The 27,865-nt window shown below is 37.7% G+C and overlaps 2 protein-coding genes and 1 long non-coding RNA gene across 5 annotated transcripts in view; 2 read left to right on the top strand and 1 right to left on the bottom strand.

Moving 5' to 3' along the window:
• ankha (ANKH inorganic pyrophosphate transport regulator a) overlaps nucleotides 1-4,865 on the bottom strand; it is a 32,073-nt gene extending 27,208 nt beyond the window's left edge. The window contains exon 1 of one of the 2 annotated variants that reach the window (XM_084399034.1): nucleotides 4,457-4,865. In XM_084399034.1, the coding sequence (XP_084255160.1) occupies nucleotides 4,457-4,549 (93 nt within the window). In that variant the 5' untranslated portion in view covers nucleotides 4,550-4,865. The remainder of the gene's footprint in view (nucleotides 1-4,456) is intronic. The other variant, XM_084399035.1, reaches the window with a different exon arrangement.
• Nucleotides 4,866-14,672: 9,807 nt separating this feature from the next.
• On the top strand, nucleotides 14,673-17,339 carry myca (MYC proto-oncogene, bHLH transcription factor a). 2 transcript variants are annotated; one of them, XM_084398575.1, is made up of 3 exons: nucleotides 14,673-14,899; nucleotides 15,261-15,886; nucleotides 16,301-17,339. In XM_084398575.1, exons 2-3 carry the CDS (start codon nucleotides 15,268-15,270, stop codon nucleotides 16,909-16,911), a joined length of 1,230 nt encoding a protein of 409 aa, XP_084254701.1. In that variant the 5' UTR covers nucleotides 14,673-14,899; nucleotides 15,261-15,267; the 3' UTR covers nucleotides 16,912-17,339. The 2 variants fall into 2 exon arrangements, with proteins under 2 accessions (XP_084254701.1, XP_084254700.1); XM_084398574.1 differs by having other exon boundaries at nucleotides 14,766-14,899; nucleotides 16,304-17,339.
• A 3,405-nt stretch (nucleotides 17,340-20,744) lies between these two features.
• Nucleotides 20,745-27,865, top strand: part of LOC311284427 — a 34,004-nt gene continuing 26,883 nt past the window's right edge. The window contains exon 1 of the long non-coding RNA XR_014626211.1: nucleotides 20,745-20,870. This is a non-coding gene — a long non-coding RNA (uncharacterized lncRNA). The remainder of the gene's footprint in view (nucleotides 20,871-27,865) is intronic.

A 27,865-nucleotide genomic window follows, 5' to 3' on the forward strand; every position in this document is an offset into this window, starting at 1 on the left:
AAGTTCAGCATTTATTTGAACACTTTATACATCATAAATGTCATTACACATTATAAATGTGCCATTCTTCAGTGTCACATGATCCTTTAATATGGTGATCTGGTGATCAATTATTTTTGTGTAATGCGTAACAATTAGTTCATGCGTTCATGACACCAAGGCTAGATTATTGTAATGGTATTATGGGTGGTTGCCCTGCACGCTTAATAAACAAACTACAGCTGGTCCAAAACGCAGCAGCTCAAGTTCTTACCAGAACCAGGAAGTATGACCATATTAGCCCGGTTCTGTCAACACTGCATTGGCTCCCTACTAAACATCGTATACATTTTAAAATATTGCTGATTACTTACAAAGCACTAAATAGTTTAGCTCCGCAGTACTTGAGCGAGCTCTTAACGCATTATAGTCCTTCAGGTCTATTGCGATCTCAAAATTCCGGCCAGTTGATAATACCTAGAATATCAAAATCGACTTCTAGTGGTAGATCCTTTTCCTATATAGCACCAAAACTTTGGAACAGTCTTCCTGTCCGTGAAGCAGACACACTCTGTCAGTTTAAATCTAGACTAAAAACACATATCTTTGACTTAGTATACACATAACACATTATAGACTTCTATAATTCAATGTTAGGCTGCATAGATTAGGTCAGCCGGAACCAGGAACACTTCCCATAAATCCTGATGTACTCGTTACATCATAAGAAGAATGGCGTCTACGCTACTATTAGTCTCTCTGTTTATCCCGAAAATTACCGCAGTCCGCCGGATCCAGGCCGTATCCAGATCTGATTAAGGACCTGCGCCTGGACACGACGACAACGCAGTCCTGAAGTGTCAACTAGTCTCTCCCCTGTGAAGGCCTCCTTCCCTTCCCTTTACCTCTGTACAGAGAAAACGTTGTCGGGACAATTCCGGTTCACGTGGCTACGCGGAAGCGATACAAATTCTGTATTATACATTTTAAGGCCAGACAAGTAGTTTGTTGAGGGTTGGTTTGTTACACGCCCACGTACATATATATATTCAAACGCACATACCTATAGACTAAACACGTAATACGCATATATGTGTGTGTGTGTGTGTGTGTAAATATATATATATATATATATATGGATGCCTGAGCAGCTTCAACATGCTGTCTTTTAGAGACGATAACGTATGCAATACATAACGCCCTGAGTATAAATTTGTTCTTCACTTGCTGAAATTTAATCAGAATGGTCAAGCAACTAAGTGAAATAACTTCACCGCATGCTAAAGAGAATAAGCGCCAATCCAAATGAAAAACTTTGCTGGGTTAGTGAACATTTTTCAACAAGTGTTGCTTTTGACTGGCATTTTTAATGCACGAACTACGCATTCTGATTCTGACATTCTCAATGTTTTCAATGATTTTCTATTCTTGACTGATCATAGATGAACTGTTAAATGAGTGATCCTGAAATGAGTCCCTAGTCATCCAATTTGACTGATGTAATGCATATTATAAACTTGAAAGGTGATTTTTATTTTTTTTTAAGTAGTTTGATCTTCTCAGTTGTTTAAAAGATTAAGGCAACTATCAAAGTTTGATACAAATGTTGTTTAAATCAATGCAAATATGAATATAATCCAATAAAATATGATACTTTTATAATAATATATACTCACATAGAAAACCCAATTTTGTACCCCATTTATGAAGCTGTCAACAGCAGAGTAAGAACAAGACAGACAGAGGGACAATAAGAGTGCTGCTATAAATACACTCACACAATGGTTACATAAGACTAATCCTTACCCCGTCTACTCCTCGCTCTAATGCACACACACTGGTACTAGATAAGATGGTCACTGTCCTAACACTTCGGGACAAAAACCAAGGCACATGTTAACCTTCAATGTGAAACACATATATTAACAGATCAGTGTGCCAGAGACTAAAGTAACAATATTAAGACATGGGCAGAAACTATTTATCAAACCCAACTTGGTTGAGCTTTGCACCCAGATGAACTTGATGAACCGTCCTATGATTACTAATCATTCAGTGCATATCTCCTAGTATAAAAAAAAATCGAATACTATATGTCCAAAACCATTCTAACTCATTTCAAATATTATCTTCACAATCAACCTTTCAGTTAAATCCATGAGTTATTACTGTATGACAAATGTAAAAGCATCTAGTTTTGGCTTATGTATTCAAACAAAGATATAATCAGAGCTTCTAACATGCCCTTCCACATATTTCTCTAGTAGTTTAACAGTAATGACACTGGACAATGACAGTTTGAGCAATTTAGGGACCTGACTGCAGATTCAAAGGAGGTTATCAGCGGTAGTATGTAGCATGAAAAGGGTAAAGATTTTTGTGCACTGCTTTTGTTGCCATCTGAATTTCTTCTCTGGACCCAATACATGTAAAAGACACTAATCTTAAAAATAGGTCTTTATCCCAGATTTCTCTGAGGAAATCTACTGTAACAGTTTTTTTATTTGAAGCAGATGTATTTTGAAGTTCCCTGACTCAATAACCAGAGATTTGTTTTACTTTAAAAAGAGAGGCAGTCACAGTAGCATGTTATGTAAAAAGAGTAGCCTAGACTATTCATGCACACAGAGACCACATCCTCAAGAACTGACTTAAAACCTACTGCATTCTGGGAAATTCAATCAATAATTAAAAACACATTGTTATCCATGACATAATTTCCAAGAATCAGCATTCTCCCCTAAAAGTGACCAAACCGTAAGTTGTAGAGACTTGAAACTTCAGAGGGCTGGTAGTAACCAACCCATCTACAAAGTCGCCACGGCTCGCCCCAATCGGCCTGATGGCGGCGCTACAGCAATCAATGGTACGCTCATAACTCCTAAACCGCTCATCGCAGGCTAAAGTGTCTTATATCATTGGAATCATCTTGGATTTAATAGCCACCCTGGCAATATTTTCGGGTATTTTGGATTTTTTCAAAAAACTATGTTTGCAAACTAGTCCTAGTTTTTTCGCCCGATCGGACCAAAACCAGTGCATAAAGATTCTCTTGAGTCTGATTGTCAGTGATTATCAAGTTTAAGTTTCGATTCATGTCCACGATGGGACGCCTAAACGTTCGAAGTGGACGTGGCCACTTTCACTACAATGAATGAAATGAGATAATAGGCATGTCCGACTTCATGCAGCGCTGTGCAGACCGATTGGCGTCTGACTTGAAGCAGCGCATGCCGGTTAGAAAATTTGTTCGACTTGAGACAGTGTCGATGCCAAGTCACTGTGACATATGACATCAAAGTACCAGGAGAGCGATTCGAGAGCAGAGCGAGGATTCAGCTAATGCAGCTGAGCTTCTCAAGAGCGTCTGCACGAGCTCTGATGACGAACCAGCTGTTCCACGACTGGCCTGATTCACTGCAAGACAACAATCATGTGTGTTTCGTGTTTATTCCAACACCTTCATGCTCACAAATCTGTAAAAGCTCTTTTCATGTAGTCGTGATGTTACATTACAACCTCGATAACTGTTTAAGGCCTTTAAGCACATGTGTAAAAAGGTATTAGGCTATGTTTTATTTAGCAAGCCTGTAACCACCTAGATCATAGATGGAAAAGACCATTTACAGCCAAAACAGGCGATTTACTAAGGAAATGTTTTAAAGCTTTTTAAGCGCCTGGAGGCTGTTAATTGCTGCTTGTATATATATATATATATATATATATAATATATATATATATGTGTGTGTGTGTGTGTGTGTGTGTGTGTGTGTGTGTGTGTGTGTGTGTAGTGATGCCTAACAAAAAGGTGTTATAATTTAGTTATCCAAAGAGACTGGGATTATTAGATTATTTTTCTAACTCATTGCAAGTATATTGAAATCTACAAAAACACTCAAATATAAAACATTTCGCTGTTAGTGTAAATAAATGCAGTTTATTATACTAGACCAATAAAAAGTTAACATGCAAAAACACCAAACCATTGTTTTGGTTGTGTGATAATAAAAACTAACAGTTCAACTTCTAAAATCTACCTTCGTCGTTTGTTTATTTGTGCCTTGAACTTGTGGTAACCTTGAGCACTACGGGTCAGCTCTTGTGGTATTTGAACCTAAAACCTTTTGGATTTCGAGCTCAGGACCACTACGCCACACCACCCTAAACGAGATTCATGAAAAATACTAGCCTACTAACCCACTATTATTGGACCCAACCTGACCTTCGTGCATCTTCATAAAAGTTCAACGTATTTACATTAAACCCACTTTTAAATGTTCGTATTTAACGCACCCTTACATGTGGCGAAGATATACAATCTTTTTTTTTTTCATTCATTTCTATCAGCGCCATACATAGCGTCGCGTCATTTAAAGGGGAAGCTCACGCGTCAATAAGTAACAAACGAATACAGTTAAATGTCAAAACAGCAGGGTGTAACTTACAAGTTCAAATCTATAATGTCATAATATCTCACCTGTTCTCCGAAGTCTATGGCTATATTAGTAATGGCTAGTGGCAGCAGAAAGCGAATAAGAGGCCAGTACGCAGTGCGTGATAGACAGTCCATTATGATGAATGATGATATTAATATTTAAGCATTCGTCCTTGTCGGGCTGCATTGAAGAGTTGCTTTATGGTTTGCTGCTTCCAGGTGCCTGAAATCAAACTGGAAAAACTGGAGACACATTCCCAGCGCTTCTGATGAGAAGGTCATCCAAACGTTGCGCATTATATCATGATGACATTCAACCGCGTATTAAAGTGCTGATGTAGGAGACCGATGAAATGCAGCATTTTGGTGTCTCACAGGCAGAAGGAATGTCGACTGTCCGCGCTCGCGCGTGTTATTTATTTTCGTGTAGAACACACGTGGGACGCGTCACAAAACCAAGCCCTTCTCCAGCTGTTCGCGTCAGTCTGTGGGTCGGGGTTGCACCAGGAATGGTGAAGATTGATTCATTTTTTTTATTATTATTATTTTTTTATAGTAGGCTATATTAGTTTGTCTGTGTGTTAGAAGAATGCACTTAGAATCAAATGTCAACGGACATAAGAAACAATTGAGTTACCTTTATATTGTTTTAATCTCTGCTGCCCTCTGCTGGATGTTATATGGAGCGACTCACTGTCCAGGGAGAGGAGTTGGATACAGATCCAACTCCTCTCACCTTACATATCCCTAAACCTACCCATCTCCACCCCCTGATCCCTAAACCTACCAATCTCCACCCCTTAGATCTGGATCCAACTCCGCCCCCTAGATCTTGTGTACTGCAGTGAGGTGCTACTGAAATATTACCCCCTCCCTTGTTACCTGGTTGCTTAATCCTAATAATCTCATCCCCTAATCCTAACATCACCCCCACACCTAATCAAAATTTGCATTGAAAAAGATTATATCATTATAGCAAAGACTATAGAATAACACTTCGATTATAGTCAATTAATAGTGTTCTTATTTTACAGGGGCAATTAACACTTGGTATTAGACAACTTTTCCCCAAATAAGAGCACGCCGCATGATGGAATCGTTAATTTGAGGCTATAACGTTTCTAGATTATTTTTAGCAAAAGTTAGAGTGGGACTTTTTTTTTTAAACGGGTTAAAATCCCTTTTACTATAAATAAGCATCTCATACATAGGGTGAAGTCAGCAAGATTATGACACTTTTTGGTAAACTGTGTATTAAATACAAATAAATCTATTCTACCTACCTTTTGAAGGAAAATGGGTGTTTGAAAAAAAAGAATTTTCGTCCAATTTTTGTTCTACAGCCGTTTTCAGGTAAATTTGGACACATAGTTTCATCTAATTTGTGCTTGGATAATAGAATTGCTTAAACAGGATATTGTACACATTAGAGCCCGACCGATAAAGGATTTTGAAGGCCTATACCGATACAAATATTTGTTGGTTTTAAAATCCGATATTCCGATATATCGACCGATATTTGTTTTTTATTTTTATTTTTTTCAGAAACGCGCAACAAAACATTAACAGATTTCCCTAACATTAGTTATTTGTAGTTATTTATGAGTTTTAACTAAAATAATATGATAATGCATTTTAAAAAGAAACTTGTTTCTTTTATTTTCACAACAGAACAGAGGAACATCAAAATATAAAATAATGATGACATTATTACTATCATCATCATTTATATTATCATTAAACAAGATAAAGGTCACTCCTAAATGTTTGTGTGCGTGTGTAATAATTAGTCCCTACATTACCTTATAATTACAATGTCAGCTTGCTTATCCCTTCACCTGCACTTTTTTAATTCTTTCCATCAAGCTACATCAAACCATTTTCAATCATCAGTTGCTGCCTGCCTTCTAAAACCTACTATTTAGCGATCTAAATCCATTATGTGACTCGTTAATGCTGCGGATGAACGACAGTCTGCAACGCACACTTGGCGTCATTGGATTTCACACACGTGTAAAAGAAAAGCTAACTTTTATGCACAAGCTACGTTTGATACTTTTTCTCTATGTCTAAATGTTCACTCCTCGCAAGTCTAACTTACATTTTACAATGCAGGGACTGTAACTAGAGATATGCTAGTTATAAATACAGTAATCATTACTTTATTAAGGCAGAATAAGTTTGTTGTGGTTTCCAAGCTCATTAATGTTAACGTTAGCGGTCTTCCACTGATAGTGGCATTAGCTAGCTTTATGGTTAGCTAGTCTATGATGAGCCATAATTTAGCAATGGATAATGTCATACTGCAAATTGTAAAACATACATTTTCAATATAACAGGCCAAGGAGAGATGATACGTCTCATTGCTATAACTGTCACGCTATTAAAGAAATACTTCAGTCACATTGTCAAAAGTTAAAAGGACAGTCAGTCAACTACACTGTAACAACGTAACGTAATTACTAGCTAATTCCGCTTCACTCTCGGCTTATTTAACAGCAGCAAAACTGGACATGATATTAGTCACGAATTTTGTCATGCTTATTTGAGTTAAAGGAGAACTCCGGTCAATCTTAACATTGAGCTCATTTTTTTGTAAATTTGGAGTGCTGTCAATACAGAGAACAACGACAAAAATCGGTGTTGCCTACACCGTGTTATCCTCTTTTTAAAATTTGCACCCTGTTGACTTCAATGGGGCAAGTTTTAAACCTGCTTTTAGCCTCTTAACATCCTTGATGTGTCATTACAAGTGCCCAGCCATGTGAGTGATTCCTTCAGAGTGAACGCGGGTGAATCTGACTGCAGTAGATGTGAAAGATATTAATAAAAATGATGTTATTTCAGCCAGCGCACATACCTGTATTTACATCCTGTTTTCGGTCGAAGCCCATAGTAATTGATTGTCGAGTTCACACGCATAGGTTTAGTTACCTATGATCACGCGCGTGAACTCGACAATCGATTACTATGGACTTCGACCGAAAACAGGAAGAAAATACAGGTATGTGCGCTGACTGAATAAACATCATATTTATTAATATCTTTCACATCTACTGCAGTCAGATTCACCTGTGATCACTCTGAAGGAATCACTCACATTAGCTGTGCACTTGTAATGACACATCAAGGATGTTAAGAGGCTAAAAGCAGGCTAAAAGCACTTGCCCCATTGAAGTCAACAGGGTGCAAATTTTAAAAAGAGGATAACACGGTGTAGGCAACACCGATTTTTGTCGTTGTTCTCTGTATTGACAGCACTCCAAATTTAAAAAAAAATGAGCTCAATGTTAAAATTGACCGGAATTCTCCTTTAAGAGAACTGATGGGGATGTTCTTTTAATTGTTATTCAAGCAATGTATGTCTCGTGACCAACTCACCATGAACACACTTCACCGATGATTCACTCGCGGATAACTGGTTCTCTCTGCCCGACTCTGGCTGGATCAGCAGGTTGCAGGATGTGTGGCGAGTTATACACGAGTGTTGCCAACAGGGACGGTGTAGAGTGCCCTCTGGTGGACAAACTATACAACGCCAACACTCATGACATGGTTGAAGGGTGTTTCGTCCGTTTTTATTTTATTTTTGAAATATTCATTTATCGGCCATTATAAATGCCGATACCGATAGTTTGGAAAATGCCTAATATCGGCCAATAATATCGGTTAGAGCCCGACTGATTTATCGGCAGGCCGATATTATCGGCCGATATTAGCAACACGGCCCTGTTGGCAACACTCGTGTATAACGCGCCACACATCCTGCAACCTGCTGATCCAGCCAGAGTCGGGCAGAGAGAACCCACGAGTGTTGCCAACAGGGCCGTGTTGCTAATATCGGCCGACATTTTTTCTTCTAATTATCAGCAAATAACTCGGCACTACTTAGGAGTTTATCAAATTGGCTACATTCATTGTAAATTTCAGACTCTAAGCTTTCAAATGACACCTATTTTAAGTTGATCAAGGTAATAGTTTTGAAAAATATTATGATTATTTATTTCGCAGCTAGGTGGCGCTTGCAGGGGGTACACTCAGTTTTAGAGTGATAACTCAGCAGTCGTTAGGAGTTGATCAAAGTGATTAGATGCATTAAAAAGCTGAGATTCTAAGCTTTAAAATGATACATATTTTGTGTTGTTCCATTCATTGGATGCATTGGTCTCTCCCATTCACTTTCAATGGCCCATTGAAACAATGGCCCACAATGGCCCTCAATGGCCCAGTGGAACACCACAAGTGTAACTCTGTGCCATATTGTACAAAATAAAAGTTTTTCAAAACAAAATTCCTGGTGAAAAATTTAAGTAGACTAGTGTGATCAACAGTGCCAATTTTCTTCAGATTTTATTTAAATTTTCCAAAATTATTCAAAAATAATGTTTTTTTTACTAAAAAAATTAGATGCCTACTCTCAAATAAATGAGGCCTACGATTAATCAGATGCAAATAGAAATATAAAACCAGTCCTAATTGAAAGAGAACAAGTTGACAAAAAGATTGAATCCAATATTGGGTGATAATATAGCATAACAAGTGATTTAAGCTATTTTGTGTTGGCTCGTCATTTTTGACCAGGAACACCACAAGTGTGACTCTGTGTCATTTTGTACAAAATAAAAGCATTTCAAAAGAAATTTCCTGGTTAAACATTAAAGTAGACTAGTGTGATCAACAGTGCAATTTATTTTCATATTTTTCTCAATATTGCCAAAATTATTAACAAATAATGCTTTTTTCACTCAAAAACTGAGGTGCATAAGCTCGGATAAATGACTCCTACAATTAAACTGTTTGAAAATTGAATACAAAACCAGTCCTAATTGAAAGAAAACAAGTTGATAAAAAGATTGAATCCAATTGTTGGGGATAATATAGCATAACGAGGGATTTATAAGCTATTTTGTGTAGGCCTGTCATTTTTGACCGGGAACACCATAGGTGTAACAAGGTGAAAAAAAACAACACAAAAAAAGTTTAAAAAATAAAAATAAAAATTTGGACAAGTTGTTATAGTCTCTGTGAACAAAGTCACTAAGTTTCAGTTCAATGCGATAACATTAACTAGTATTTTCAGGAAAAAGAAAATCTTCTCCAGTCAAAAATGACATGAACACCACATGAGGGTTAACTCAAATAAGCATGACAAAATTCGTGACTAATATCATGTCCAGTTTTGCTGCTGTTAAATAAGCCGAGAGTGAAGCGGAATTAGCTAGTAATTACGTTACGTTGTTACAGTGTAGTTGACTGACTGTCCTTTTAACTTTTGACAATGTGACTGAAGTATTTCTTTAATAGCGTGACAGTTATAGCAATGAGACGTATCATCTCTCCTTGGCCTGTTATATTGAAAATGTATGTTTTACAATTTGCAGTATGACATTATCCATTGCTAAATTATGGCTCATCATAGACTAGCTAACCATAAAGCTAGCTAATGCCACTATCAGTGGAAGACCGCTAACGTTAACATTAATGAGCTTGGAAACCACAACAAACTTATTCTGCCTAAATAAAGTAATGATTACTGTATTTATAACTAGCATATCTCTAGTTACAGTCCCTGCATTGTAAAATGTAAGTTAGACTTGCGAGGAGTGAACATTTACGTAGCTTGTGCATAAAAGTTAGCTTTTCTTTTACACGTCTGTGAAATGCAATGACGCCAAGTGTGCGTTGGAGACTGTCGTTCAGCCGCAGCATTAACGAGTCACATAATGGATTTAGATCGCTAAATAGTAGGTTTTAGAAGGCAGGCAGCAACTGATGATTGAAAATGGTTTGATGTAGCTTGATGGAAAGAATTAAAAAAGTGCAGGTGAAGGGATAAGCAAGCTGACATTGTAATTATAAGGTAATGTAGGGACTAATTATTACACACGCACACAAACATTTAGGAGTGACCTTTATCTTGTTTAATGATAATATAAATGATGATGATGATAGTAATAATGTCATCATTATTTTACATTTTGATGTTCCTCTGTTCTGTTGTGACAATAAAAGAAAGAAGTTTCTTTTTAAAATGAATTATCATATTATTTTAGTTAAAACTCATAAATAACTACAAATAACTAATGTTAGGGAAATCTGTTAATGTTTTGTTGCGCGTTTCTGAAATGTAAAAAAAAAATATATATATATATATATATCGGCCGATATATCGGAATATCGGATTTTAAAACCAACAAATATTTGTATCGGTATCGGCCTTCAAAATCCTTTACCGGTCGGGCTCTAATATCGGCCTGCCGATAAATCGGTCGGGCTCTAGTACACATCTTTTTTTCTCTCAATAAATATTTTTCAAAGTGTAAAAGAATAACTTTATAAATACAGACACACTAGCGCAATGGTTCTCAACCAGGGGGCCGTTGCCCACTAGGGGTCCTCAGTGATCTTCCAGGGGGGCAGCGAGATAACTTAAAATCAATTTAAATATATTAAAATAATTCATTAATTTTATTATTAATAGCCTATATTAAATTTCTTTAAAAAAAGTTTTGGAACCAGCCTGCTGTGTTTTTAGTAAAAAAAAAAAAAAATATATATATATATATATATATATATATATAATAATAATAATATTTAATTCCGTTAGGTTTTGCATATTCAAAAACTGTAGCCTATATTTTATTAATTTTTTTTGCAAATATATATAAAACTTTAACATGTTTGCCACTTCCTTCTCAGATGACTCTGACAAAAATGGTTTTCTGCCAGAGGCATGAGCCACTCAAAACACCTTTCACTCTTTTTTTCAAGGGTGAATTTTGGAACACACCAGGCCTTGGCCAAAAAAATAATATAAGGGCCCTTTCACACCTACCTTGTTTGGTCCGGACTTTCGGACTTTTCAGTTTGATCCGAATCAAAATTGCAGGTGTGAAACCTCCCCCGGAACACGGTCCGGACCAAACAGACGAAATCTGGTCCGACGAAAAGAGGTAGTCTCGGTCGGATTAAACTGAATAAAGGTTTGGTTCTTTTCTAGCGTGAAAGCATTTTCTGTATGGTTCGGACTTTCAGACCATTTACAGTTCCGGTGGTTCTCGCAGGATTGCTTTCTTCTCCTCCTTTCCTGCCGGCGACGATAAAATGTTCGCACAACAAGGACGTTCATTTGGCGAATTATAGTTGGTGTTGCAGCAGGTAGTAATGCCGTAATAATAACAGTATAGTGGCAACGATATGCGTCTGTTCATTCATTCTTGTCAACGTTTTTTTTTTTTTTTTTTTTAAGACACTTTATTCAACAATTGCACAGTTTACAGGAACGTTCATCTCCATTATAAAAATAACATATTGTGCAGTTTCCAACATTGCAGGTGTTTTAACATAAACAAAACATAAACAAAAGACTCACATCCTCACATTTTGCCAGGGGAAGTACGGGTTTACAAAAAGATATCAAAGTGTTTACAAACATTCACGGTTTTTGTTGCCTTTTGATTAAGAGAATACTTAATCGTGTTGACATATTGCTTGACCTCATTGTTAAAAGCAATAAAAGATGTTTTGGAATGCGCAAACTTACATTTATGAATGTAAAATTTTGCCAAGAGAATAATGAGATTAATAATGAAAGTTTCATTAGGCCTAGTCTTAGTTCTGTTGAGGTCATAAAGGCCAAAAAGAACATCCTTCCAAAACAACTTGAAATCTTTCTCAATTTTTTCTGCAATAAAATTACAAATGTCAGACCAGAAACTTTGGACAAAAGGGCAGTGCCAAAACAAATGGGTAACTGTTTCAATATTCATAGCATTCTTGTCAAAGTTACCCGCCGAATTGCTCGCGTCATGAGCCTTCAGCTGAACGCTAATGTGAATGAGACTTTATGAAAAACAACTATAGGAATCTTGTAGTATTTTGGGACAAAATATTATAGTAATCCTATAGGAATACTATAGTATTTTGGGACATACTATAGAAGTACTATAGAGGTATTACAGAACATCACATAGCCTAAGTATTATACATATATATATATACAGGCTTTCCTGTAGCTCAAAAAGTAGAGCGTTGGCGCTAGCAACGCCAAGGTCATGGGTTCGATTCCCAGGGAAAGCAAGAACTGATAAAATGTAAAATGTGTACCTTGAATGCAATGTAAGTCGCTTTGGATAAAAGCGTCTGCCAAATGCATAAATGTAAATGTAAATGTTATACACTATAGCCTACTATAGAAATCTTATAGGATTACTATAGTTCTTTTTAGTAAGGGATGTAGACAAAACTAGCCCACCACTGCCTAATACGAGTTTAACACCCACTACTATATCACACAGGGATCTACTCACACAGTAATCTCAAAAAAGAAAGCTCAAAAGCCATTTTGTCCTCCTTTCCGGTTCTGTGTGTTTATTAGGAAGGATGTAGAACTTCAATTCATAATTTGTTTGTTTATTGGCGGTACAGAAAACGACACAGCACACTCTTCGGCATGATTGCCCCGTGTATTTCAATGAGCGCCAAGGCAAATGGCAATGTGTGTGTTCCCCCACGGGCTAAATTCACATCACGTGACGGGGCGTTCCCGGGGGCGTTCCCAGACAACCGTCTGTATCTGTAAGCATAATTGCAATGTGAAACCAAACCAAATTAATATATATATATATATATATATATATATATATATATATATATATATATATATATATTAGATTGAAAAACCTTAACGATTTTATTAGACGTGCTTTCTCACACATTCCAGCACTTGACTTGAGAGTAACCACGCCCACGTGGTTTATGTTTGACCAATCAAATGTTGATATTCAAATTAAGTAGCCTATATTACAACATTTCAAGACCACCATTATTGCAATTTAAAACATAAAACTACACCAAAAAGCGTATTTGTCCCATTTTAGCTGATGCCCCCCTTTTGCTGACTTCGCCCTATGGTTTACATTTTTATGTAGAATTTTATAGACTATTTTCAATGGAAGGCAGTTGATCATCGTGATCACAGCAGAGGGCGCCACATACCAACGTATTATATACAAACCATCCTGTTGTGGGGTCTTAGCCTAGTCTAGTCTGACCATTGCTTAGGAGAAAAGTCTTCTGTTAACTGTATTTAAAGATCCTTACGTACAACGATATTTAGAATATGACATTCATTTGATTTAAAAAAGCATCTGTGCTCTATACTTTTTTTTCTCACATTCCTTGACACGAAACATCCACATTCCACATTCAATGAAACGTGTCTACTCCAAGGAGAAACTAAGTAAATGTTTAAATAACACTGTAATACTGAACTATAAGTTAGTATATTAGCTATATTTGCTTCACTTATTTCTGAAGGATGTGTTGTTTCATTCATTGAAAACAAATTTTCATACACCAACATTGTATTTAGTGCAATGGCTCTGAACTTTTTGTCTCCAAAACCACATACTGACAAAACCAATACTGGATTATTTTCTATATTATTATAAAATAATCTAACAATTATCAAGCATCTCGCAACATTCCAGGACATTTACTGAGGTCCCCTAGTGGACCCCGGGACCCTGGTTCAGAACCACTGCTCTAGATGACTTTGACATGCTAATTATATGATAATGGTTACATTTCTTTATTGTTATGTTGCAGCAACATAAATAATTATGCTCCATAATGCTTTGTCACAGTCATAAAAATAAACTCTTTTTTTTTTTGTCAGCACACAAAATATATGCTGAAAGAAAATAAATAAATACATTTAAAAACACCTACTAAAAAACAGAAGTATACTGCTCTGTGCTTTATTGCTGTGCAGTGTTTCTATTTAAAATAACAAAAAGGTGTTTTCTTTCAACCCATTTTGCCTCTCTGTTGTGGTATTAAAAACATAATAAGACAGAAATCTATAAGAAAGATCTGATTTTGTTGTATCCTTGTCTACTAAAGTAATAAAATAAAATAAAAAGAATCACCCTTTTTCAAGTGAGCTGTCAATGCTTTACTATAGACGCTCCGCACTCCGATGACGTCAAAGCCTAAATGTGTGTCCTTCCGCGAAAAAAATAGTCCCACATTTATCGAATTCAGAGATAAATGCAGCATATCTGCTTAGCCAATAAAGACTAATTATGGTTTAAAAGAAGGCATTGGGTTTTACATTTGATGTGTGAGCCTAACGGGTCGATTTAATACGCAAACAACCGTGTTTTCGTTTGGCGGGAAATTTTACTACCGCAGTCATACGTCAGTGGGCGCAGCTTGAGCTCGCGGGAGCTACAGAACTTATTCATCCTGCCACTGCCACACAAACGATCAGTCTGTCCAGCCTCTGAGAGGTGCAGAAGCGCGCAGCCTTCATTGCATTTCACATCACTTTCCATTTGACTGCGACTCTGATTCCACTTATGCGTCAAGCGACCGGAGTAATCTGTTGGATTTTAATTCTTGCTCCTTATTTTTTATTGTCTTTTCATTGCATTGCGTCTCGAAAGAAGCCATTCTGAAGCTGCATTTGTTAAATACACGGTAGGTAACGTTATCCGGTCTCTGATGTTGCATGCATCTTTTTGACTTAAATAGCAGCATGCGTTTGTGATGATATGTATGCAGAAATAATTTTATTTTGTGCGATTATCTTTCCTTTTTGAATTTTGCATGTTGCACGCTCAAAAAACAACAACACTAGAATCAGGGATGCTTTGAAATGTTTTGGTATTAACCCCGCTTTGGGATTCATTCGCCCCCTTTTTACACATGCTGTCTTTTAGTTGCATTATTTACCTCATTTTCCCATCCCATGCCATGTCATGCGTAGTCTAAATATGTGCACTTTACGTGAACGTTGCATATGCACTATGCTAATTTCAAGTTGTTTTTTTCCCACAAGTGTCAAAATGCCGGTGAGTGCGAGTTTGGTGTATAAAAACTACGATTACGACTACGACTCCATCCAGCCGTATTTCTACTTCGACAATGAAGATGAGGATTTCTATCACCATCAGCAAGGACAGACTCAACCTCCAGCTCCCAGCGAGGACATTTGGAAGAAATTCGAGCTTCTTCCCACACCACCCCTCTCGCCCAGCCGGAGACAGTCGCTCTCCACCGCTGAACAGCTGGAGATGGTCAGCGAGTTCCTGGGAGACGACGTGGTCAACCAGAGCTTCATCTGCGACGCGGACTACTCCCAGTCCTTCATCAAGTCCATCATCATCCAGGACTGCATGTGGAGCGGCTTTTCCGCCGCTGCCAAGTTGGAGAAAGTGGTGTCCGAAAGACTGAAGTCCCTGCATGCTGCTAGGAAGGAACTGATTTCTGACAGCAGCTCGAATCGACTCAATGCACATTATTTGCAGGATCTGAGCACCTCTGCATCAGAATGCATCGATCCCTCTGTGGTCTTCCCTTATCCCCTCACTGAGTCCGGCAAAACCAGCAAGGTTGCACCATCGCAGCCCATGCTGGTCTTGGACACTCCACCTAACAGCTCCAGCAGCAGTGGCAGCGATTCAGGTATGTAATGCATTATGTCATTTAGAGCTGGTATCCGTGCATGTGCTAGTGCTTTCATTTAAGTAACCTTTACTTGTCAAAGGTGAGGTGGTGTGCTGGTCATGGGACTTTATCCTCGTACCCTTGATGCAAGTTGTAGTTGCATAAGATCTCTCAGTCTCCACCTCCCCTCTGCTCGACCCAAGTCAGATGTGTAGGAAAGTCTGCAATGTTCAAATATCAGCTGACACGGAAAGTGGGAGGGGACTGGAATGCAGAGCACCCCCTCACCCCAACACCCCAACACCCCACCCTTTGTGGAAAGCCACTTGCCAAATTCCATTATATTCCCATTCTGCTGTAGTATGGGGGTTTATTCATTTAAATGAACTGATGTTTAAAGTTAATAGTTCTCTTGTTTTTATGCAATTCCAGAAGATGATGATGAAGAAGAAGAGGAGGAGGAGGAGGAGGAAGAGGAGGAGGAAGAAGAAGAAGAGGAAGAAATTGATGTGGTGACAGTGGAAAAGCGACAGAAAAGGAGCGAGACGGAGGTGTCGGATTCGAGGCACCCCAGTCCCCTGGTGTTGAAGCGCTGTCACGTCTCCACCCACCAGCACAACTACGCCGCCCACCCCTCCACGCGGCATGACCAGCCGGCTGTCAAGAGGCTACGACTGGAAACCTCCAGCAGCAGCAGCAGCAGCAGCAACAGCAGCAGCAGCAGCAACAGGCACGTGAAGCAACGCAAGTGTTCGAGTCCCCGAACGTCGGATTCTGAGGACAATGACAAACGCAGGACTCACAATGTGCTGGAGCGCCAGCGCAGAAACGAACTCAAACTCAGCTTTTTTGCACTACGGGATGAGATTCCCGAGGTTGCGAATAACGAGAAAGCCGCTAAAGTGGTTATCCTAAAGAAGGCGACAGAGTGCATCCACAGCATGCAGATGGATGAGCAGAGGCTGCTGTCCATCAAGGAACAGCTGAGGCGAAAGAGCGAACAGTTAAAACACAGGCTGCAGCAGCTGCGGAGTTCACATTAATGAATCTGTGTCACAAGAGTTAAAGCGAAAAGACTTTTAAAGACCCCCCCCACCCCCCGAAGCTTTTTTTATGCAAGTTAAAGACTGTTGCTCTGTACAGTTGTGATGATGTTGCATGTCCAATGCATTCTTTTTCTTTTGAATATTGTCTGTTTTTCCATGTTCGAAACTGCCGAAGTTTAAAATGTAAGGTGGTTGAAATAATTTGTATTTAAGTCATTTATTTTTATTAAGAAAATAAGTAAAAAATAGTGCTGCATAAGCCTAAAGTAAAATCTTTTGTATGTTTTTGTATATAATGAATTAATATTTCCTAAGAAATGTATTTTTGAATCTGTATCAGCTACTGTGTTCTCATAAACCATATTCTGTTTCACTATATGGTTTTTCCATGTTTTCACTTAATCATAAATGAATTTCTTTCTGAACTTGACTCTTTTGGTCTCTTTGCACTTATCTCCTCAGTTCAGACACTGTTTGGGGAGTATTCATTAAGAGAAATTTGATCTTTGCTTGTTACAGTAGTTCACCAAGTATGATACTGTAACTTTGTTTTACATCACAAATTGTCAATCATTTCAGGGATTCTCCAAGTTATAAAGGTCGGTAAGTTTTCACCCGTCTAAAATTAAATGCACTTTCTTGCATGAAATCAACATAGAAAAGCTCACACAAAACAAAAATATTCAATTGCATCCCCACCCAGCTAGATTTCAGCTAAAGTTGAGCTCTTTCATATTTGGCATTCAATAAGCAACAGTGCCCAAAAATGAAAGGCAATGCAAAGTTATTGTGAGGACCGCTGCCTGGAAATCCAGCAAAGGGAATTTTGACAGAAAGAGAAGCCACTTTCAGATGATTCACCTCAGAATTTAGAGGTGATGATGAGTCACATGCCACAGCCCTCAATAGTTTAGAAGCAGGGCTCATGTGGCTCATAGAGCATCTGCCATGGATGTGGCAAAGCCCTTCTAATGCAGTCTGAGCTGTTTACTTGAGCTGCAAACCACTCAGAAATCAGTGCAGCAACACTGCAGGTATAATTGTGTGAATTATAGATTTAGATTTTTTAGATTTTAGACTATAGATTTAGATTTTTAAATGACATTTGGAGTTGGCTAGTTCACTTAAACATGAAAATTCGGTCATAATTTACTCACCCTCAAGTTGTTTCAAACCTGTATGAACTTTTTTCTTCTGCTGAACACAAAATATGATATTTTTAATAATATCGGTACCAAACAGTTGATGGACCCCATTGACTTTCATAGTAATTTTTTCCTACTATGGAAGTCAATGGAGTAGCCATCAACTGTCTGGTTGCTGACATTCTTCAAAATATCTTTGTATATCTTTGCAGTGGCGTGTCAATTTGACATCTGTTTCAAGCCATGAATATTTAGATCACCTATCAAAACATAAATATGTGAACTGTGATCCACATACAGCACCTGCTGCAGTAAACAATACAAATAGCAGGACATTATAAAAAAAAACTTAACGTGAAAAAAACACACAAAAAACACTTAAAGTAGTAGCCTACTAAAACAGCTATATTCAGCATGCACCGTACTGATGATGCAAACTATATACAGGCGAGCAGATGAGCCCAGAATATGAATGCAACATACTGAATTGGTTATTGCGTTTATATTCTGGGTTCATCAGCTTGCCTGTACATAGCAGTGGCGAGGCTACATAAGCTAACACAAATACGTAACTGTTACGTAACTGCAACGTAATCTGGTGACCAAACTTACGTCGTGGCAACCGGAAAAGTGAAATTCACAGATACGTTGCTACAACGTAACTTTGTGACGTTACCAGTTAGTAAGCACAACGTTGTGACAACGTAATTTACAGACATGCGACGTCGAGACTACGTTGTCAGTTGGTAAGTCATGAAATTACCAAAACGTCACGTAACTGGGACGTAGTTGGTTATTTTGTTACCTTAGGAGACCGTACTGACGACGTTGTCAGTTGGTTATTTGATGGTAATAAAATTACAGACATGCGACGTCGAGACTACGTTGTCAGTTGGTAAGTCAAGAAATTACCAAAAAGTACGAATAAATTACGTAACTGCCAGTGTTAGCTGGCACTCAGACTGATGGCTGGTCCACCCAATCGAGACACAAAATATTTTTTTGTGGGAAAGGAGAAAAAATGACGCACACATGACAATAATAATCGCTTAAATACATTAATTTAGACAATTTCACTCCCGAAACTTTGCAGCATGTATGCGGCATTATTTACATAATTACATAATAATTTACATAATGTCTACACTCGGTTATAATGAGTGGATTTATGAGCGTGCAGAACTCAGCCATGGACAAACTCCAGCTTTGAGTGGTTGCCTAAGTGAATTCTACACATCTGATTGGCCATTAGCACGTCTGTGATTGGCTACATTGCTCTACGCTGCAAAAAGATGTTGTAAACAGATATGCACGGGATTATTTGGCAAATCGCTAATATGCTATTATTACGGAGCATATCATATCTGCCTATGATTATTTATCTTTGTTGTTTGTTCTTATTCTGTTCATTTGATATTTTATTTATGAATGGATTCTGTTGTTTTTATGAAACTGTTGGCTGACAATAAATCACATTTAACTAATCTTAATTGTCTTAATTGTAAAATGCTGTAGTTTGAGAGTAGGCATTGTTCCTATTTCACCAAGGTCCACTCACTTTAAAATGTTACTATTTAAAAAAAAATTTATGCACCATCAGGTGATAATAGACCTCTTCCGGTTTATATTTCCAGAGCATGAATCTCACGGATTTTTGAATTAATTGCTCGTTTTAAAATCTTCCAGGTCTACCGACATTTATTATGACATCCGCTTCAAACATTGCAACGCCCATGATAACTTTTGTTAACTCTAAAATCCACTTCACCAGATAATTACTCTTAGACAGCAATGACACAGGATATAGGCTTAAACAGCTACCGCAAAACGGAAGTGTAAAGATGAATTTGTCTTACATTGATTGTGCAACCCTAGTAAAAATAACTGCGGGCAAACCTTGTTTGCCCTCAAATTGGGTGTTCCTTTAAAAGTGTCTTAAAGCGAAAACTAGATAGCACACGTACGTCTACAAGATGTCTGGTAAACATCACTTCATCTGGAAAGCATCTGTTTGCTAACATCTGATAGACGTCTTTAAGATTTTTTTTTTTTGTAATGGTTTTTTATTTTAAGAGTAACATAAAAAATAAAACAAGACATTCGAAAGTTGGCCCTGAGCCACCTTAATATTTATTTGCTGACAATAACGTTTTTAATATATATATATTTTTTATTATAAATCAACAATAAACTCAATTTCGGATTGCAGACGTCTATTTACTGAAAATATAAATAGGCGAACTGACTAACTAGTAACCCATCTTTTGTATTTAGCCTACTAAAATGTTTGAAACTCTATTTGAAACTATTATGACCCCATAATTCACACCTTATTTGGAAACAGATAATGTGTAGACATTAGATGTCTATACTATAAAGTGTTTTTCATATAAACGTCTGATTATAAAGCATTTTATGTGATGATGATGATGATGATGATGATATGATTTAGCTGTATGATTAGCCAGTTCAGACAATTCCTGCATCAAAGGAGCATGCTTGTCACAGCAAAGCTTTGCACTCTTTCTCCTTTGTCAAAATGCTCAGTGCTGAGCTCTATTAAATGCAATATCTGTTGGGTTTTTTTGCACGAATCTATTTCCATGCCGACTGACAAAGCTGTGATTTTTCCCGACGCAGCTGTATTAGGGCAACGTGACGTCATCGACTGTATGTGACTGTATCCAGCGCGTGCCGCGGAGCGCGTGCTCTGAGCACATGGAAAAGGGCTCGAGACAAAGTGCCCAAAGAATAACCACACACCTGAAATGGAATATCAGTTACAACTTAATCAAATCTGGAGCAAAAGGGGTAGGTGATGCATTATTTACCATTGCACTGCGATATTATTATTATTATTTTTTTTAGAAGCACACACGTGTTCATCTTATTATTGATGCATAACATTGATTCTTTGACAATAGGGTATGTGCATGGTATTAGAAATGTTAGATATATTCTGGTTTAAGGGTTTTATAATACCTATTCATATCAAGCAACTAGGAATACATTGTTTATAAGATATTAAGTCGAATGTATGTCAGTCTCCTTGTATAGAAATAAAGAGCAATTCTCACCTGCCAAAGGTAAAAGAAAGGCTATTATTCTTGTAACACATTTTTTTTTTCAATCCAGTGTTATTTTCTTTAAAATGTTATGTTATATTATGCCTGCTGTTAATCTGAGATTGTATTTATTGTATTTGATTTATGTTTGATCATGAGTTACATTTATTATCTATTATCTGTCATTTCGTCTGTATTATAGATTGCTTAAACTTTGATACCAAAAATATATTTTTTTCACTACCAACAGCTGCAATTTGTTTGATCGAGTTCCTTTTGTCTATATGTCATTTGACAAAGAGGTTGTGTGCAGCCATATTGCACCACTACGCTTTCATTGTTTTATATTCCCCCTGCATTAAAATATTCTTCATAGCATCTCAATAGGATGTGCTGATTAATCTATTTTTTTACCGTCCTAACATAAACCTTAATTTACCATATTATATATTCTGAGAAATGCTTGAAAGCATTTTGCATTAATAAACAAATTTCAGTTTTCATATAAGGTTTAAACAAAGCATGTTTCATCTCCAGCACAGGGCATAATAGTTTTGTAGACAATACAGAATGCATTGATTGTTTATATTTGAGTTTTAGCATGAATAGTCTGTTCATTTCAGGTGTGTTTGTAAATCTTTGCATAGATCAGAATAGACCATCTTTTTCGGTATCTGTTTTGTCAGCTGATACGTGTATGCATGCAGATACATTGCGAAGTTGACTAACAGGTGTATGTTGTTAAGGTGTATGCAAACGTTGGCACATATTTGTACAGTATGTACAGCTTAGACTATTTCTATACATTTTATTCTGCTATATTAAACACCCAGAGTGTACATTAAAACAGTTGTGTGCAAAGAAGAACACCATGTCTAATACCTTTAGGCTCATTCATAGAAGTGTTCTATTACAGAAAAAGTAAGCAGTTGCTTGTAAGCAGAAAGAAATTGGTTCCCTTAACCCATCCCTCTCCAGGGTCACATGGTTCCCCTTGGCAATGGCAGCACACGTCTGACTGAGGGAGGTAGACCACACACTAACACAGTCAAGGTCTGTTCTGGCCTCAGGGTTAGTCTGAGACAGAGGCAAATCCTGGAGTGAAGACCACATGTCAGTTGTTTTTGCTAGGAATATAAATGTAAATACAGGGCGCCTCAGATAGGACTGAAATAATAAGCTATTATATATTGATTGCGATCCACAAATGCAACCAATAAGTGCTAATAGACATTCTCTTGACAGACCTTTTTTATCAAGTGACCTGCTGTACTTTAAGCGCACATTAAGAGCACATTGGTGCATCATTTGAATACCTTCTTGTCCTGTTGGATTCCCTAAGTTTATGCATGCAGATTTAATGTACTGCCAAACTTTGAACAAACCCCTAACTGGAATTCACTAGCTCACCTGCCCATTCAGCTTTAAAGGTTAATAGTAAACCAACTTGGCTTGCTGTCCTTGGAGGAGGCTCGGCTTGAACTCTGTGTTAAAACCCCCCTATGATAGAATCGCGCATAAGAGGATAGAGATGGTTTACTGGAGGAGAAGGGGAGGAGGAGGGCTGCTGGAAGAATTTGTCAATGGGATGACGTGGTGTCTGCTGTTTATATAGTACGTTCGTAATGATGATGGACAGGACTGAATGTTAGGCTCCTCCCTAACTTACGTTTGGAACTTCAACGTATAATAAACGTGCTTTGTATGAGAATGATGACGTGAATCTTGCAGCTTGTTGAGGAAAGGTGTACTACTACTATTCTATTCTATTTGACCAGACTTATGGTTTTCATCCAGTAGTCCATGGGTGAAAAAATCTCAGATACTCTTCAGGGAAAATCAAAGGACGAACTGGTGTGATGTCATTCCAAACAAAATCAGGCCTAAACAAAGTTCGTTTGGAGTTCGAAACAGCTTGACGAAGCGAACTTTCTGGAAAAGTTTGCTTTAGATTGTAAAGTACCTTTGGTCTGTGGCAATGACGCAATAGGTAGGTGTGCTCTGGGTCTTCGCCTTCTTTAATGTTTTTGTGGTGGCTCAGTTTACATGGGTAACCGCTCACATTTAACTTTGTATGGCACCCTTTTTAAAAACCTTCATCTGATCTTTATTAGTGCATCTGTTATGGGGAACAAAGTCTATTAAATATAGTTCTGTGTATAACTTTTGCTATATGACGTATTCAAGTGGACTCCAAGAACTCTGTTGAACTGCAGTGTAGATAAATTGGATCCATCAGCTGTGTTATAGGCTGTGAGAGAGGGTGGAACAGGCTCCTTTGGCAACACAGAGGCCGGCCTGTTTTCATTCTTTGGATGATTTTCCATGTGTTATGTAATCCCTCCCCCCAGTTTGGAATGGAGTTCTCCACTACGGCAAGATCTGAGTACACTGCAGAACTGTGTCTTTGTCTTTGCCGTCTCTTTCTTTAACCTCTTCCCCCCTAACTCTGGCCCCTGTAAACAATGACATCACTTCCTGCTGACATCACTCTTCTCTCTGCCTATAGACCTTATGCGCCAGAGAAACAAGCGCACAGCCATCTTTAGAACATTGTCTTTGAATTTCCGTTTTGCGGTCACTCTATATATTTCTACGGCATCACTGTCCAGGAGTAACTAGCTGGTGAGGTAGATTTACTTAATGTAAAGTTAACGAAAGTTATCATGAGGATTGTAATGTTTAAAGCAGATGTTTTAACAAATGTCAGTAGACCGGGAAGATTTTAATAAATGCAAGATCGCTGTGAAAATACAGACCGGAAGACAAAAGACAACGAGCGGAGCGCTGAAAAGGGGCGGGGCTACATAAGGTCTTTTCATTTTCGAAACACAAATGTAGATATTTTCAAGAAACCGGAGAGATTTCTGTCCCTCCATTGACAGTCTATGCAACTACTTTGTTGCTTCAAAAAGTTCATAAAGAGATCGAAAAATGAAGTTTAGTCCAAATTCTCGGGAGAGACACGATCGTTGTTTTTGTTACTGAAGTTAATCACAGTGACAATGCTAAAATGTGAGACCCAAGATTGAAAAACTATAGTTACAAATTTCTTTATGAAACTTAGGGCTTTTACTAAAAGTTAATGAGAGTGGAAAGTTCTGCACATAATCTACTGACGCACAAATTAAAGAACACAGACAGAGCCAGATCTACCAAAAGCAGCGCAAATTGACTAGCGCAAACCTTAGTAAATCACCTTTTATGAATCATTTAAATTCTCCTCCCATAAATTTTGCATCTGAAAGGGAAACTCCTACACACTCAGAAAATAAAGTACATAATTGTACCTTTAGGGGTACAATATGGCTTGTCACTGGGGCTGTACCCTCAAGGGTACAATATTGAATGTACCTTTAATGCTTTTTGACCCTCAAAAAGGTACATATATGTACCTTGAGGTCCAATAATAAGCCCTATGGGGTACGTTAGTGTAGATTGTACCTTGGGGGACAGAAATGGACTCCTACTGTAACCCTATTTTCTGACAGTGTACAAAGGCATCCTGTCTTTAATAAATCCTGACAGTAGTTTTCTACACCAAACACCAAAAGAGGGTTTGCGCTGGCGCAAACTGTTAGTAAATCTGGCCCTATGTGAATTAAAATCAATACACTATTCATTAACTTATAACATTTTATATCACCAGCAAATCATTTTTAACATATCATGATGCAAGCATGCTCTCTCTCTCTGTCTTTCTTTTAATCAGTTGCCCTCTCCCTTTTCTCACTCTTTCCTTCAGACGGCAGTGACGGTGGTGGCGGCGTCTGTGTTTTGCCTGGCCCTGCTGACCCCGTGCTGTCAAACTGCCAATTGGCTTTCTGCCTTTTCTCGGGTTGTGTTAGCTATGTGAGAGCTGGCGTTCACAGAGTGCATTCTAGGTATAAAAACAGCACTGGCAAATTAAACCCTCCAGATTTACACACTTAAAGAGACATGTTTGGACCACCAGAGTTCAGGACTCCTGCTGTAAGCCTGCTCATTTACAGTCTGGGAGCGCAAGGCACCTCTGTGAATATTTAAGCAGACCCCTCCCCAAGACAAACATGCAGGCGGATACATGCACGAAAGCAGACGCCTGTCTTTTTCAAACAGATGTTGAGGAAACAGTCTGTGATGTCAGACTCTACTCCAAAAACAAGCTTGTTTTCAAAATTATAGACTGAATTATGTTTATGTACTTAGGGCTCAACACTAAGGATTTTGTCTTCTGGCCCAGTCAGTCCAGTGGTTCACATTTTTTACTTGCCCTGTCAAAATTTTCACTGGCCTCGCTCTAAGAAAACTAAAACAATCAAAAGAAAAATTGTTATTGAGCCATTTAATTCTAAAAACTACTAGCCTAAATAATATTTATAGCCTAAATAATATAAAGTCAGTAATAATAGTGCAAATGTAATAGTATAAATGAAAGCAGTAGAACAAAAAAAAATAAAAAATAAAAAAAAATAAACAATTCTTTATGTTTTCATGTAGGCTAGATATAACAGTAGTATTCAGGTATAGAAATTGAACTATCAAATATATAATAACACTGCAGAGTCTTTACTCTATAAATTAAATATAGATTAGCCCTTAATGTCACAAAAGTTATTTAGTCAAGAGGAGTAAGTGATTTTATCTTTTTCTTTTCTTTGTTTAACATTAATGGGATAGTTCACCCAAAAATGAAAATTCAGTCATCATTTACTCACCCTCATGTTGCTACAAACCCATAAGACTTTCGTTCATCTTTGAAACACAAAGATATGTTTAATAACATCTGAGCCAGTTCTGTACTCCATTCACAGTCCACACAACTACCAATTTGATGCTTCAAAAAGTTCATAAAGAGATCGCAAAACTAATACACATGAATTGAGTGGTTTAGTCCAAATTTTCTGAAGAGACACAATTGCTTTATATGATTAACAGATTGAATTTAAGCTTTTATTCACATATAAACATTGATCAGTGAACATAAACAGAAGTTCAACCGAACCGACACACAAACAATTGGTTCTAGCAGAAGTTCCAACGTGCTGCGTAACACATGAGAATGAACCTCATTGGTTCTGGCATGTCAAGCATGTTTGAGCTTCTGTTTATCATAACAGATGTGTGCATTGATGAATGTTTAAATGTGAATAAAATCCAAAATTCAATCTGTTCATCAGCCCGTTCTCATCCCAAGGCGTCATATACTGACGCTTTTGACATTTCGTCTACATCCAACGCACATGGCACCCTTTAGCGTCAATATGAGACGCAGATAGATATGGGCCAGAAGGCGCCTCCTAGCGGTCTAACCCTAACCCTACCCCAGACCTAAACCTACCCATAACCGAACAAAGCTATCTGCGTCTCATATTGACGCTAAAGGGTGCCATTTGCGTTGGATGTAGACGAAATGTCAAAAGCATCAGTATATGACGCCCTAGGATGAGAATGCGTTGGTTCATCATATAAAGTGATCGTGTCTCCTCAGAAAATTTGGACTAAACCACTCAATTCATATGCATTAGTTTTACAATCTCTTTATGACCTTTTTAAAGCCTCAAAGTGTTACCTGTAGTTGCGTAGCTGTCAATGAAAAGACAGAAATCACTCAAATTTGATCAAAAATATCCTCATTTGTGTTTCAAAGATTGAAGAAAGAAGTCTTATGGGCTTGGAACGACATGAGGGTGAGTAATTAATGACAGAATTTTAATTTTTTGGGTGAACTATCCCTTTAAGGAGCCAGACAGCAGCAGCAGATATATGCTGTCTCTTTAAGAGCTAATGCACGGGTCCAGTATGTGGGTCTATGCCTCGCCAATACAGGCATTTTGACATATTTGTGTGTAGTTGTCAGTTCATGTGCAAGAAGATGCGAATAAGAAGTCAATTCAGTATTTGCACACAGCTTTGTGTGCGTCCTTATTGTCAAGCCCTGAGACTCTCTACTATGTGATCTGTGATGTGTCAGTACTCTGCAGTAGAGACTATTTATGTCTGTCTCGGGCTTAAATGAAAGGGTATTTGTATATGCAATAGGTACCTCAGTGTAAGGGATGACTGTTGAATGTAAGCTGCTAAAGACTTAGTATAGACTAGTGCTTGTGACAGTATGTAAGCAGCTCAAACAGACTCAGACACACACACGCAACAATTCCAAGCAATATGGAAATATCTAAGGACTATTTGTAAATTTGTAAAAAGTAAATTATTTGATTTTCCACTGTTATATTGACATATCCAGGTAAGGAACCAGGTTAGGAAATAAACAGCCTAGTGAATGGACAAAAATTTCATTTCTGATTGCATTTGAATTCTTCTTTTTAAATATATTTGCATCATACCGGTTCTGCTCAAAATGAAAAACATTGTGCAACTGGTGTTTGAAGAATAGGCAGGCATCTGATGCCTGACCTAGGATGACCTGACTGTGAGCGCTGTGGGATTAGTTTATAGAGAGTTGAGCTTCAGCACACATGCTCTGACTGTTTTAACACTGCAAGCATAAGCAGCGTGTAAGTGAAGCAGCAGCGTACCTGAAACAGTGGGCTCCTGTCAGTCTGGTTTCATGGTTAATATGTAGGTATCAGTAACGTTTTCAGGTGCAAAACGTACATTTTTGTTCGTTTGGAAAGATGCTGAAACGTACTGACAACATTTAAATGTAAACATTATGTATTTACAGCTAAAGAAACGTAAATTATTTAGGAATCTTTACGAATAAAAATGTATGAATTTTTAATAATTTCTCATTCAAAC

Source organism: Rutilus rutilus (genome assembly GCF_951802725.1).
Source record: "Rutilus rutilus genome assembly, chromosome: 24".
NCBI lineage: Eukaryota > Metazoa > Chordata > Actinopteri > Cypriniformes > Leuciscidae > Rutilus > Rutilus rutilus.

Excerpts from the sequence above, each read along its gene's own strand:
- myca (XM_084398575.1), top strand. The coding sequence starts at position 15,268 with ATGCCGGTGAGTGCGAGTTTGGTGTATAAAAACTACGATTACGACTAC. Across the intron at positions 15,887-16,300 it reads CAGCAGTGGCAGCGATTCAG|AAGATGATGATGAAGAAGAA; the intron begins GTATGTAATGCA and ends ATGCAATTCCAG.